The following is a 14596-nucleotide window of genomic DNA, read 5'->3' as shown; positions in this document are numbered from 1 at the left end:
CTTCAACAATTCATGTCATTTGCGTCAAACCAGCCGAGGACTTTGGAAACGGGTAAGATGTACTGTCATTGTCCAATTTGTCAAAATCGTAGATTTGGTACAGTTAGTGGTGTATGGAAGCACTTATATAGTAGAGGATTTATGGCGGGTTATAAAGTTTGGTATTCGCATGGTGAAACTGATTCTATGGTGAATTTCGGTAGTGCTAGTGAAGAAAATAACATGGGGGGGGGGGGGGTTAGGAGAACAACAAGGTGGCTTAGATGAACATATAGGAACTGTTCAAATGGTTAAAGATAGGTATAGAGTAGAGGAACCAAACTTTGAAGCGCAGAAATTTTATGATATGTTAGATGCAGCAAAACAACCGTTATATGATGGTTGTAGAGATGGTATTTCACCTCTTTCAGCTGCAACAAGGATGATGTCTATTAAAACAGATTATAACTTAAGCGAAGATTGTGTTGATGCGATAGCTGGTTTTGTGAAAGATATATTGCCGGAAGATAACCTTTCACCAGCTACCTATTATGAGATACAAAACTTAGTTTCAGGGTTGGGTTTGCCCTATCAAATGATAGATGTTTGCATCGACAACTGTATGCTATACTGGAGAAGGGATGTTGATCGTACTAGTTGTCGATTTTGTCACAAACCACGGTTTCAAAAAACAAGTCGAAAGACTAAAATCCCATATAAGAGAATGTGGTACTTGCCAATAACAGACCGACTAAAGAGGTTATACCAATCCAAACATACCGCCGATGCTATGAGATGGCATGGTGAACACAACAGCAACGGAGAAATTGCTCATCCATCAGACGCGAAAGCCTGGCAACATTTTCAGTCAGTGTATCCTAGTTTTGCATCTGAGAGAAGAAATGTTTACCTTGGATTAAGTACGGATGGATTCAACCCGTTCGGAAGCCATGGGAGACAATATTCTCTTTGGCCAGTTATTGTAACACCATACAATTTACCTCCATCATTGTGCATGAAACGAGAGTTTCTCTTTCTCACAATTCTAGTTCCTGGTCCTGCACATCCTAAAAGATCCCTTGATGTCTATTTGCAACCATTGATTCATGAGTTGAAAATGCTATGGGCCGAAGGAGTTGAAGTGTATGATATATCTGCTAGGCAGAATTTTATAATGCGTGCAGTGCTTATGTGGACCATAAGTGACTTTCCCGCATACGGAATGTTATCTGGATGGACAACACATGGAAGATTAGCGTGTCCCTACTGTCAAGATAACACAGATGCGTTTCAACTGAAGAATGGAAGGAAGACATGTTGGTTTGATTGTCATAGACGATATCTACCCCACGACCATCCGTATCGAAAAAGCACTACTTTGTTTACTAAGAACAAAAAGGTGTTTGATGGTCCGCCACCAGAAATAGATGGAAAATCTATCCTGACTGAACTCAGAGATTTTGGTGTGGAATCGACAGCTAAATGTGGGGGAAATGGGCATGATCCAGTTTATGGATATGGCGAACATCACAACTGGCACAAGAAAAGTATTTTTTGGAAGTTGCCGTATTGGGAGAACCATCTACTTAGGCATAATTTAGATGTGATGCATATAGAGAAGAATATATTTGACAACATCATGAATACCATTCTCAATGTCAAGGGAAAGACGAAAGACAACCTGAAGTCCAGATTAGACTTGCCAGATATATGTGCCCGGGAATCTCTCCACGTGGATGGGAGAGGAAGACTTCCAATGCCTATTTATCGGTTAGATGCAGCTGCAAAGCAAGAGTTCTTCGACTGGATTATAGATAGCGTCAAATTCCCAGATGGATATGCGTCAAATCTAAGGAACTGTGTTAATCGCGAAGAAGGAAAGTTTTCTGGTTTGAAAAGTCATGATTGTCATGTCATGATGCAGCGTCTTCTCCCATTTTGCTTCGCTGGTCTTCTTCCAAAACATGTACATGAAGCAATAGCAGGTAAATTTAGTATTTAATAACTTCTTCACCTGTTACATAGTATCTTTTCATATCTAACATAATTTTTTCTTTGTTACAGGAATAGCAGCTTTCTTTCGAGATTTGTGCTCGAGATCATTAACAGCAGATGGAATTAGAAACTTGAAAGAAATGATTCCGATAATCCAATGCAATGTCCAGAAGATTTTTCCACCTTCCTTTTTTGATGTTATGGAGCATCTTCCAATCCATCTCGCTCGAGAAGCAGAACTTGGGGGCCCGGTTCAATATCGATGGATGTACCTGGTTGAGCGTTCTATGTATCATTTCAAGCAGAAAGTGAAAAATTTAAGCCGAGTTGAGGGTTCTATTGTTTCACAAAGCATCAATGAGGAAACATCCCAGTTCGCTGCTTACTATTTTGCCCCAGAAGTACAAACTAAAAGTCGAAAACCATCAAGACATGATGATGGAGGGCAGAGAACAGTTTATCCCGTCGAGGTGCCTACCATATTTTCCCAAATTGGTCGATTAAGTGGAAAAGGAAAAAGTAGAAGACTCACCGAACAAGAGCACATGCACTTACATAAGTACATTTTAGCAAACTGCAAAGAAGTAATGACATACGAAAGGTAGTTATGTTTTAGTATGATATATTAAGAATCCTATTTTGTAAATAAATTTGTAACTAATTATGATTTCAATGGCAGGATTTACATGGAGCAAATAAGGGGTGCATATCCTAATTACACTGAAGATCAGCTTTCTGCACTAAAAGAAAACGAGTTTGTAAATTGGCTAAAATTCTATGTAAGTTTTTCAAATCTATTCTCTATTACTTCTGAATTTTTGATTTTTTGTACATGGTGCATTACTTAAATTTGTGACTACTATGCAGGTAAGGTTTCTCTTGTCTAGAGGAGATCCTATTCAGCCATGGTTAGAGGAGTTGGCCCTTGGTCCCAAATTTGTTGCTGTGTCGTACCCGATGTATTGCACGCGTGGATATGCTTTTAAGATTTTCAGCGAAAACACTACGCAGCCAACTATAAATCATGGTATATCTGCTAGATCTGGCGAAGTAATCTACTATGGTATTTTGCGTGAGATATTGGAGATTCACTATCCGGGGATCCTTAATTTGAGGTGTGTTGCCTTCTTTGCTGATTGGTACAACCCGATCGTTGGATATGGTGTACGAATTGACGAGTTTGGAGTAACATCAGTTCATTCCAGAAGAAGTCTTGCAAACTATGATCCGTTCATTCTGGCTTCACAAGCTGATCAAGTAACTTATATTCGGTATCCTCGTGTGAGGAATAAACAAGACCCTTGGGTCACCGTGACCCATATAACTCCACGGGGAAATTGGAAGGAGTTTCGGATACGGCTGCGATGCAACAATCCTCGAGCAGTGCCATAGGTGATCTTCATGTTGATGGAAGCGAAATCGATCTTGTTGTTGATTTTACTGGTGTAGGTGACAACGAAGTATTCTCAGATTCGGAGTCGGAGAAAGGAGAATTCAACGAAGACTCGGTTTCTTCAGAATATTCATCAAATTCGGATTAATTAAAACTTTTATAAGTTAGAAAGATATTATATATTTTGTAATGTATAAGAGAAAATATTTTTTAGTAAGTCTGAGTACTTTTTAGAAATTTTTTTCATATGTTTTATTTTATTTTAATGAATGTTTCAAAGCGGATTTTTTTTTTAAAAACAAAATCTTCAATATTTTTTAAAAACTTTTATAAGTTAGAAAGATATTATATATTTTGTAATATTTAAGAGAAAATATTTTTTAGTAAGTTTGAGTACTTTTAAATAAAATATTTTTCATATGTTTTATTTTATTTTAATGAATGATTCAAAGCGGATTTTTTTTTTAAAAAAATATTCAATTTCCGACGGATTTCTGACTGACCTCGGTCGGAATGTTCTGACCGATTTCCAACCATTATGGTGGTCGGAAAGCGTTATATATAAACCCAGAAACGCATTAACCCTAATCCGTATCCTCCCCCTCTCGACGAAATCGCCTCCTTGTTTCATCCCCGTCGATCTCGACCTGCGTCGATCTCCCCCTCCATTCTGCGTCGCTCTCCCCCGCCGTTCTCCGTCGCTCTCCCCCGCCGTTCTCCGTCGATCTCGCCGTCCCTTCATTCCCATCTCTCTCCCTCTCTCTCTCTCGAAAATCTCAGCCGAAAGATGTAAGTTTTATGAGTTTCGTTTGTTTAGTTTAGGTTTTAGGGCAAATGATTTCTCGTTATGATGTTGATAGCTTCTTGTCCTGCTTCGTCTGAATGCTTGATTATCGGTTTTGATTATGGAAAAAATTCCCGTCTATGATTTTGATAGATTCTTGGTCTGCTTCGTGTGAATGAATCATCGGTTTTGATTTTGTCAAATGATTTTTTGTGTATGATGTTGATAGCTTCTTATAGGTTGTGGTAATTAAAACTCTAAAAGTACATAGATTTTGATCGGTTATGTTGTTAACTCTCTGTCAAAAACATTTCATTTCTTGTTCTAAGTGTTAATTTTTTTTTAACTCGAGGTCTTATGCGGATTTTCTCGCCGGTTCTTTTCCATCTTCCTCATCTGCTGGTCTGGGTTCCCCGGCTGCACAAGGAACAAGTGTCCCTCAGCCACAGCCAGCATCAATCATCGAGGATAGGTTACTGAACGAGTTGTTGCTGGCACCAGGACGAGAGTTGCTTCCTAAGCTGAGCCCAAATGGAGAACCAAATACTAGCTGGTAAATTTTTACTCTTAATCTAATCATTTCTGTTTTGCTATCTGCTTATGTATTCATTGTTTATAGGTTTAGGCGAAGAAATCGCAATGCAATTTGCAAGTCGATTTTGAAATGCTTTCACAGTCTCCTTGAGTTGCCTTATCCGACGTATGCACATGTTCCATTAGAAATTCAGAAGATGTGGCTCCGTTCATTTGCGGTAATGTCTTTTTGTAATGTAAATGTCCGCTTGGTTACAGATTAATTTCGACTTATGCATATGTTTGTTGTGTTTGCATGTTCATTGCAGCAAGATTGGAACTGGGACCCTGCTTTCACCAATGATGTGCGGACAGCCTTTAATTTGCAGGCTAGAAAGCAGTACACGAGCAACGTGACTGAGTGGAAGAAAAAGTGGAGGCTGAAGAAGGATAAACCCATATGTCTGAATCAAGATGTGTGGGACGGGTTTAAAGCCTATTGGCAGCTCGATGCTACTGCACATATTGCAGCTACCAATTCTGTTAATAGAAGAAGCAAGCGTGGTGGAAAAGGTGAAGCAGTACACAATGGTGGTGCTAAGACACGAGAGGAACGTGAGATAGAAATGGTAAGCGGTATTTTTTTTTTCAACTTTATTAATTTCATCATATACATTGAACTGATACTCTTATATCATTTGTGTGTTTATTGGAAGACTGCTGAAAGGGGTGGTGTGCCACCAGATTGGTTAGAATTGATGAGGGATATGCACACCAATAAACAAACCGGTGAGGTGCAAGATCCTGTTGCGAGAGAGCTGTTGGCAACTCTGAGTAAGCTGAAGGAGGACAAAGAAGCACAACTTCAGCAGTCTCATCAGTTGTCTGCGAATGATGGATCTACAGCTTCTAACATGCTGTCCCGCGAAGAGATCAACCAACTGGTTCTCGAGGTATGTCTACTTTATGTGGTCAGTTGTTTTTTTTTTTCTCCAGCCTATAACTTAGAATTTTAGGATTCGTTCTCAAGCTCCTAATATAGGTTTGGTTTCACTTCAGTAGAACTGTCAGTTTGAATTCAGTTAAAGGTTGTGTGACTTTTATATATAGCAAAACAGAAACCGAGTCAGTTTATTTCTTCTTCAGTTAGATGTTGGATCGGTTACTTCAAATCCAGCTGCTTGAATATTAACATGTTATATTTATAGTTCTTATAAAATTTTAAAATCTTTCTACTCTTCTTTTGTAGAATGTTCCTATTAAGAAGGGTCGTCGGTATGGTATCGTTCGTACCTCTGAAGCTATCTCAACCTCATCATCTCAGCTCTCTGTTTCTTCCTCGAGTATTGTTCAGTACATGGAGCGGATGAAGACAGAGCTTGATGAAGAGCGGTCATGTCATGTCCCCGATCCTAGATAGGATCGCCCGGACGGGCCATGGTGCGGGGAGACGCACCAGTCAGGTCATTGGACCTTGAGACAAGCGTATCATGGCCCTGAATGAAGGTTAAGGGCATCAGTCAGCTGAGGCTTAACCAGGATACGATGGAAACAAGGGTAAAGGAGTTGAGTGAGTGTTTAGGCAGCTGGACGAGTGTTGGTTTGAGTTCAATCAGCTCGGTTCAGCTGGTATTCAGTTCACCATGATCTGTTCAGCTCACAGGAGCTGGTGGACTAGCTCACTCAGCTGGGAACAGCTGGAGGTCAGCTCAATCCGGTGAACGGTGCGTTCTGGTTCGGATCAGTGTGGACGAGTCCGGGACGGTTACTGGGCGAGCCGGGTGTCCGGGTGCAGGACGGTTCGACCAAATTGGTCTTAGGCTTGGGACAGGGAGTGGGCAAGCTTCCAGAGTGTGAGCTGAGGCTCAGTGATCGATTTGTCAAAGGAAGAAAAGGGGAGAAACCGCCAATGGGCGGTTATGGGACGGTTTTGGGAAGAAGGGATGTGATTTTTGGTAACTGTTCACCCAGGCGGTTGGGGACAGTTTAAGTCGTCCTCTCTCTCTCATTTCTGCCATTCTGGTCGATTTTTACTCACTTTCACACAGAGAGAAACACAGAGAAAATTCAAGAGAGAAAGAGAGACACAAACCTTGGATTGGCCGATTTGATCCAAGAGATTGTTCTTGAGTGTTCCTGGTGTGTTTGGGCGTGTGATCAAGAGGATGGATTTGAGGCAGAAATACAAGGAGAAGGCAAAGGAGAAAGAGAAGAAAGTCGCCCCTGGAGACCGAACTCCTAAGGTGAGAGGTGTGGCCAAGAGTAACCGGAGAAGGCCGCGGATGATGGCCGTGTGAGTCTGGCCGGTTTGGATCGATTGGCCACTCCTTACTCTGACTTCTTCTACTCTGTTTTCTTCATATATATTGTACTATGGATTGTTTTATGATATTACAGGGAAGGATCTATCGATCTTAAGGCCTTGGCCTGATCAAATCCCCATGAAAGCCCCTTGTTCTTGTGTGGGCTGTTCATGGCCGAGATCACTATGATCTGAGCCAGTTCTTTTGAATCTGATTATGGGAATATTTTTCTTCTGAATTGTCATGATTTATCATGAATTTTATTTGGTATTTGGATCTCTTTTTAAAGGGGTCAGATTTGACATTTTTGATGATTGTTCTTGACTAGATTGGATCCGACCATGCAATGTGAACTGATTCTTGTTTTGTAATCTAACCTTGTGATTGTGTGTTTGTTTGTGTTGGATCCAGGACCAGAAATGGACCGTGGTAAGGGAAAAGCACCATGAGGACCGCGGCCATGGGAAGATGTGTGGTGATTGGGTTGATTCTGAAAATTGTGTAATTATTGTAGCCTATTGTGCAACTTGTGAACTTATGCGATTCTAGTGTGTGATCTATTTATTAGGATGATGAATGATGTATGAACCTTGGTTATTATCTATGAAATATCTATTTGCCCTAGTCGATGTTGGATTGTTTAAGTGTGAATGTTGGAAACTCAAAACTCTGAAAAAGACTTAGAATTATTTAACACTTGAACTAGAATATGTAAATGAAACTGGTTGCATTGTTTGGTGAGGCCGCGGTCTGGTTGGATTGGGGAATCCAGGATCGGGTCTTACAAGTTGGTATCAGAGCCTTCTTGATTCTAGGATTTGTTGGGTTATTGGTTCACCACACACTTGGCCGTTTGGACTCATGGTGAGATTGTTGGGTTCTAAGTAATCTTTTGTACTGATTAACTTAGGAGTGATTGAGGTTGTGTGTTCAGTTGTGGACTAACCTTTTGTTTGTGTTTGTGTTTGTAACTCCTAAGGGTACAAGAAGGTATAAATCTCGGAAAGGAAAGGAGGCAACTGGAGCGTCTGGAGCAGTGGGGCAGGATGGTGCTGAACAGACCGGAGTGTTACCAGCTGGAACCATTCCAACCACAGTGCTACCCGCTATGGTGGAGCAGGTGGACAATGCAACCGGACTTCCAGTGGGTCCAACTCTTCCTACTGAGGTTAATGAAACTAATGTGGACGAGCAGCAAGAGCAAGTCCATGGAGACGATACTGGGTCGTCCAACGTTGGTGCTGGGAGTGGCCAGAATGTTGATGCAAACAATGTTCGGGTCACTGGTGCCGAGGAGGTCATTGAGCCGACCATAAGGGGCTTGGTGGAGGCTATGCAGATCATGGGAGCTCAGATAGCCTCCTTGACACAGGCGTTCACACCATTGGTGAACTCGTCCGTGGGACAGGCTAATCCCCCGGTTTGGGTTGCTGCTGGAGTGGCTGATGTTGGTGCTAGCCGTGTGGCTGAGGTGATTGAGATAGACCCACCGGTCAGGCCAGTGCATGGTATGGACTACCTGAAGGTGCTGGAGCATATCTCCAAGTTGGGAACCAAACACTTTGCTGGAAGTGTTGATCCTATGGAGGCGGACGAGTGGAGAACCAGGTTGGTTCGAAACTTCAAGTCCACACGATGTCCTGAGGATTACCAGAAGGACATAGCAGTACACTTCCTGGAGGGAGATGCACATAATTGGTGGTTAGCTTTGGACAAGCGTACCAATGGTACCATTGAGCACTTTGCTGACTTTGAGGTTGAGTTCAACCATAAGTACTTTCCTGCTGAGGCGTGGGATCGTTTGGAGTCCAAGTTCCTGGACTTGACTCAGGGACGGAGGACTGTTCGTGAGTATGAAGAAGAGTTCAACCGACTCAGGAGGTATGTGGGAAGAGAACTGGAGGATGAGAAGGTTCAAGTCCGAAGGTTCATCCGAGGCCTAAGGGTGGAACTTCGAACCTACTGTTCTGTTTGTAAGTTCCACACGGTTTCTGAGTTGGTTGAGAGGATGGCCTTGCAGGAGACCAACCTCACCGAGGAGGGTAAGCAGAAGCTGAAGAGTTTGGTGGTATCCTCGGGTCAGAGTGGTGACAAGAAGAGGAAGAGGGACTCGACCGAGGAGGGTAAAACCTCAAGTGGTATGTCAGAGTGCCCTAAGTGTGGTCGATACCACGGTGGAGAGTGCTGGAAGGCCATGGGTGCCTGTACTCGATGTGGTAAGATGGATCACTCAGCCAAGGATTGTCCAAGCCCGTTGGGTGAGTCCAGGACCTGTCACCACTGCGGCCAGAAGAGCCACTACCGCAGGGATTGCCCTAAGTTGCAAGGCAACCAAAGTAAGGGACGTGGAGAGGCTAGCAGGCCAGTCCAGGGACGAGGCCAGACCTCAACACCTCGTGTGTATGAGCTATCCAAGGATGTGGATGGGACTCAGCCTTTCCAAGCGATCACTGGTAACATTCTAGACTACTACTTTTACAATTCCAGTAGAATTGCATGGTATGGAACCTAGGATGGATAGATATACTTTGATGGGTCTTGTGTAGGGACCTTAAGTATTGGTGGTGTGGAAACACACACATTATTTGATACTGGAGCTACACATAGTTTTGTGAGTCCAAGTATGATAGGAAAAGGTTTGTTCCAGTATGGAACATGGGATGGTCCTGAACGAGTGAGTGCGGCCGGAGGGCAAGTTATGAACTCACTCGGTCTGGTTAAGGACATCCCTGTGGTGATCTTGGATAGGCCGATGCCTATAGATCTGATTGTTGTCCCCCTCAAGCATCATGAAGTTATCTTGGGCATGGACTGGTTGGGAAAGTATCGGGCAACTCTAGATTGTCACCGGGGAAGGGTGCAACTTGAGAACGAGTTTGGACCCCCGATTAAGTACCAAGGAATCAAGCCAACCTCTTGTAGTTTGGTGGTTTCAGCAGTCCAAGTAGAACGGATGCTTGGAAATGGTTGTGAGGCCTTTTTGGCTACCATTTACACTGATGAGGTTGTAGGGGCCTGTGACCCAGAGGGTATACCGTTTGTTCGGGAATTTCAGGATGTGTTTGGGGCACTACAGGGCATTCCCCCTGATAGGGCTGACCCATTCATCATTGAATTGGAACCTGGAACGGCCCCATTATCAAAAAGTCCATATAGAATGGCACCAGCTGAGATGGCAGAGCTGAAGAAGCAACTTGAGGAGCTTGAGAAGGGGTTCATACGCCCTAGTGTATCACCTTGGGGAGCACCAGTCCTATTTGTTAAGAAAAAGGATGGTAGCTTTAGGTTGTGCATTGATTATAGGGGTTTGAACAGGGTGACTGTGAAGAACAAGTACCCTTTACCCATGATTGATGAGTTGTTGGATCAACTCCGTGGAGCCAAGTGGTTCTCCAAGATTGACTTGGCCTCTGGGTATCATCAGATCCCCATTGCACCAGATGATGTGAGGAAGACAGCGTTCCGAACTAGGTATGGCCACTATGAGTTTGTGGTTATGCCGTTCGGACTGACCAATGCACCTGCTGCATTCATGAAGATGATGAACGACATCTTCAGGGAATACTTGGACGAGTTTGTGATCATCTTCATTGATGATATACTCGTGTATTCCAAGACAAAGGAGGACCATGAAAGACACCTTAGGGCGGTGTTGGGCCGCCTGAGAGAACAGAAGCTCTTTGCTAAGCTAAGCAAGTGTAGTTTCTGGCAGAAGAGCATTGGGTTCCTTGGACATGTGGTGTCTGATAAAGGAGTCTCAGTGGATCAAGATAAGATCAAATGTATCCAGGAATGGCCACAGCCAAAGAATGCTACGGAAGTTAGAAGCTTCTTAGGGTTGGCTGGTTATTACAGGAAATATGTCAAGGGGTTCTCGAGCATAGCTCAACCTATGACTAAGCTGACAGGCAAGGACGTGAGGTTCACATGGTCTGAGGAGTGTGCGAAAAGTTTTGCAGCACTCAAGAACATGTTGACTAATGCACCTGTCCTGGTGTTGCCTGAGGCTGATCAGCCTTATGTGGTGTATACGGATGCATCCATAACCGGTCTTGGTTGTGTTTTGACACAACATGGGAAGGTGATAGCCTATGCTTCCCGACAGTTAAGGAAGCATGAGGGTAACTATCCGACCCATGATTTGGAGATGGCTGCAGTAGTATTTGCATTAAAGATATGGAGATCATATCTTTATGGTGCCAGGGTGCAAATACTCACAGACCATAAGAGCTTGAAGTACATATTCACTCAGCCTGAGTTAAACTTAAGGCAGAGGAGGTGGATGGAGTTTGTTGCAGATTATGATCTGGACATAGCTTATCATCCTGGGAAAGCTAACCTAGTGGCTGATGCTTTGAGCCGCAGAAGGGCTGAAGTGTCATCTGAGAGGGAGGCGGATGAACTGGAAGGGATGATCAGGTCCTTGAACCTCAACACCTTGGTTGGTTCAGATGAGCCATTGGGGTTGGAGGCAGTGAACCAGGCCGATCTCCTGACCAGGATCAGGCAAGCACAGGGCCTGGATGAAAATCTAAAGAAGGTAGCCGCCAATGAGAAGACCGAGTACCAGACAACTGACAATGGTACCATCTTGGTCAATGGGAGGGTCAGTGTTCCTAATGATAAGGAACTCAAAGAAGAGATTATGAGACAGGCTCATAAGTCTAAGTTTTCAGTTCATCCTGGACTGAACAAGATGTATAGGGATCTGAAAAGGTACTACCATTGGGTGAGGATGAAATCTGATGTTGCAGAGTGGGTGGCTAAGTGTCCCACTTGTCAACTGGTGAAGGCAGAACATCAGGTTCCCAGTGGTCTACTTCAGAACCTACCCATACCATAATGGAAATGGGATCACATCACAATGGATTTTATGACTGGGTTTCCCACGACCAGGAATAAGAAAGATGCAGTATGGGTTGTGGTTGATCGGCGGACCAAGTTGCTCGAGCCAAAGCTCGGTCGCTACGTAGCGACCGAGTTCGAGCCAAAGCTTGGTCGCTACATAGCGACCGGGCTTGAGCCAAAGTTCGGTCGTTGCATAGCGATCGAGCTCTTCCGAACATCGATACAACACCAGTCCATGCATTCTCGTCAAACCTTCAAATGCCATCTCCCGAAGACCATAGCAAGCTCAGTCCATGCTTTCCGCTATTCTAAATCATCGATCAGACTTTGCGAATTAAAAACCGCGGAAAATTCATTTTTTATCAAAAGAACTCGTAGTAAACGTGTCAAGTCGGAAGACGGCCCAAAGTGACCTAAAACACGACTCGAGGCCCATCCTACGATTTCTTAACCAAAAGCCCGTAAACCACAACACGGTTAATGCTTGGTCCACAAGGAAGGATAAATTTCAAGTTTCCACGGATAAATACAGAAGTTTTGAAGATAATTGTGAAGATCGGGAAAAATGGAATATCTCCATTTTTATGCTATGACGGCTTAAGGGCAGAAGAGTAAAAGCGTAAACCGACCTTGGAGCTAGTATATAAGGAGTCCTGGGCGAGGAGCATGGAGGAGAACTTTTTCAGAGCAAACTTAGCACTTAGAGCAATTTAGGCATTTTTCCGTTTTTGTTATTTCGAGCTGCGACTCAATTAGGTTTAACCGTCTTAGGGTTGCTAGAACTACATCACTAGGATCCAGGTCAATGCGTTCGGCTTCATTATCCTCCGAGTCCTTTGCAGGGGGCGGAAGACTTTCAGGGTTCCCCTTTTCGATGGGAGATTTCTCGCTAGGGTTTTGACTGGAAGGTCATTCCCGCGCGACTCCTGATCTGTCGAGTGGGGTAGCGAAGTTGAGCCTCTTCCCGCAGATTTTGGTGGTTCCGCGGGGACGGATTGCTTGGGTCCTTGCCGTTAAGGTTTCAACCTGTTTGGTCAAGGTATTCACGAGCTTATCCTGTTCTTCCGACCTTTTCTCATATGTGGCGAACATCTTTTTAAACTCCTCGAGCGTCGCGGCGTTGGCTTGTGCGTTGGCCGCAGATACGTCCGCTGCTGGAGTGTGGAGATCGGTGTCGCTACCTCCGTTAAGGGGAGTCTGCACGTTATCCGCGTCGTTAGTTGACATGTCTGATTGAGTGTGATGTGGCTTTTGCGGGTTAGATTGATCCGTACTCCCCCTCCTTCTAGCGCCAAACTGTGGGAACCGAAATTCACACTGTTGATTTCCGTTTAAATAAGGAAACTAGGAAAACTCTAATTTCCCAGAGGACCCGGATATCTGCTAAATACCACACGTCAAGCAATCAGAACACGAGAATAACAACGATAAAGTATAAGAAATCGAAGAAGAGAGCAAAGAAGATCTTATTTCCGAATTTGCGTATGAGCGTTACAACAAGGTATAGGCCTGGGCTCGAGAGCTGTCGGCGAGATTCCTAGTTCTAGCAACCCTAAGACGGCTAAACCTAATTGAGTCGCAGCTCAAAATAACAAAAACGGAAAAATGCCTAAATTGCTCTAAGTGCTAAGTTTGCTCTGAAAAAGTTCTCCTCCATGCTCCTCGCGCAGGACTCCTTATATACTAGCTCCAAGGTCGGTTTACGCTTTTACTCTTCTGCCCTTAAGCCGTCATAGCATAAAAATGGAGATATTCCATTTTTCCCGATCTTCACAATTATTTTCAAAACTTCCGTATTTATCCGCGGAAACTTGACATTTATCCTTCCTTGTGGACCAAGCATAAACCGTGCTCTGGTTTACGGGCTTTTGGTTAAGAAATCATAGGATGTGCCTCGAGTCGTATTTTAGGTCCCTTTGGGCTGTCTTCTGACTCGACACGTTTTTAATTCGCAAAGTCTGATCGCTGATTTAGAATAGCGGAAAGCATGGACTGAGCTTGCTACGGTCTTCGGGAGATGGCATTTGAAGGTTTGACGAGAATGCATGGACTGGTGTTGTATCGATGTTCGGAAGAGCTCGATCGCTACGCAACGACCGAACTTTGGCTCAAGCCCGCTCGCTACGTAGCGACCGAGCTTTGGCTCGAACTCGGTCGCTACGTAGCGACCGAGCGGGACGATTGTTTGAGCTTGGTCGCTATGTAGCGATCGAGCGGGTCGGATGTTCGGTCGCTTCGTCGCGACCGGCATCGGCTCGGACTTGGTTGCTACGTAGCGACCGGACAGCGTGTATGTGCGGTAGTTACGCAACGACCGAGCTTGGTTCGTTTGCTTTTGAATCTTCAAGGATACTTCTTCGTAAAAACTTCGTATTGGTTATTATTTTTTTACAAAAATTATATCTTTATTTTTACTATCTCTTTCGGAAATACGATCTCCGAGGATTTTCGGGTGGTAATTCCGTCGTGACCGTTTTAGACCCCAACACTGACCTGACTGGTAAGTCTCCTCGCACTAAAGTCTGTCCGGACGATCCTATCCAGGATCGGGGACATGACAAAACTTAGAATGGATTAGATGATTAGAAAAGGGGGGTCTTATGTAGGGACCCTATGTATTGGTGGTGTGGAAACACACGTACTGTTTGATACTGGAGCTACACACTGCTTTGTGAGCCCAGATATGATCGGAAAAGGGTTGTTCCAGATGGGAACAGAGGATGATCCTTGCATAGTGAATGCAGCCGGTGGGCAGGTAATGCATTCATTAGGGCGAGTAAA

At 44.0% G+C, this 14596-nt stretch overlaps 1 protein-coding gene across 1 annotated transcript; it reads left to right on the top strand.

The window, feature by feature from the left end:
- Positions 1-286: 286 nt before the first annotated feature.
- Positions 287-3515, top strand: LOC117131501. The gene is made up of 6 exons (XM_033283611.1): positions 287-1203; positions 1315-1964; positions 2044-2575; positions 2654-2753; positions 2842-3152; positions 3272-3515. Exons 1-6 carry the CDS (start codon positions 287-289, stop codon positions 3513-3515), a joined length of 2754 nt encoding a protein of 917 aa, XP_033139502.1.
- Positions 3516-14596: the final 11081 nt, after the last annotated feature.

This window comes from Brassica rapa, unplaced genomic scaffold (assembly GCF_000309985.2).
Source record: "Brassica rapa cultivar Chiifu-401-42 unplaced genomic scaffold, CAAS_Brap_v3.01 Scaffold1001, whole genome shotgun sequence".
Taxonomy (NCBI): Eukaryota; Viridiplantae; Streptophyta; class Magnoliopsida; order Brassicales; family Brassicaceae; genus Brassica; species Brassica rapa.
This window is presented reverse-complemented; position numbering and strand designations above follow the sequence as displayed.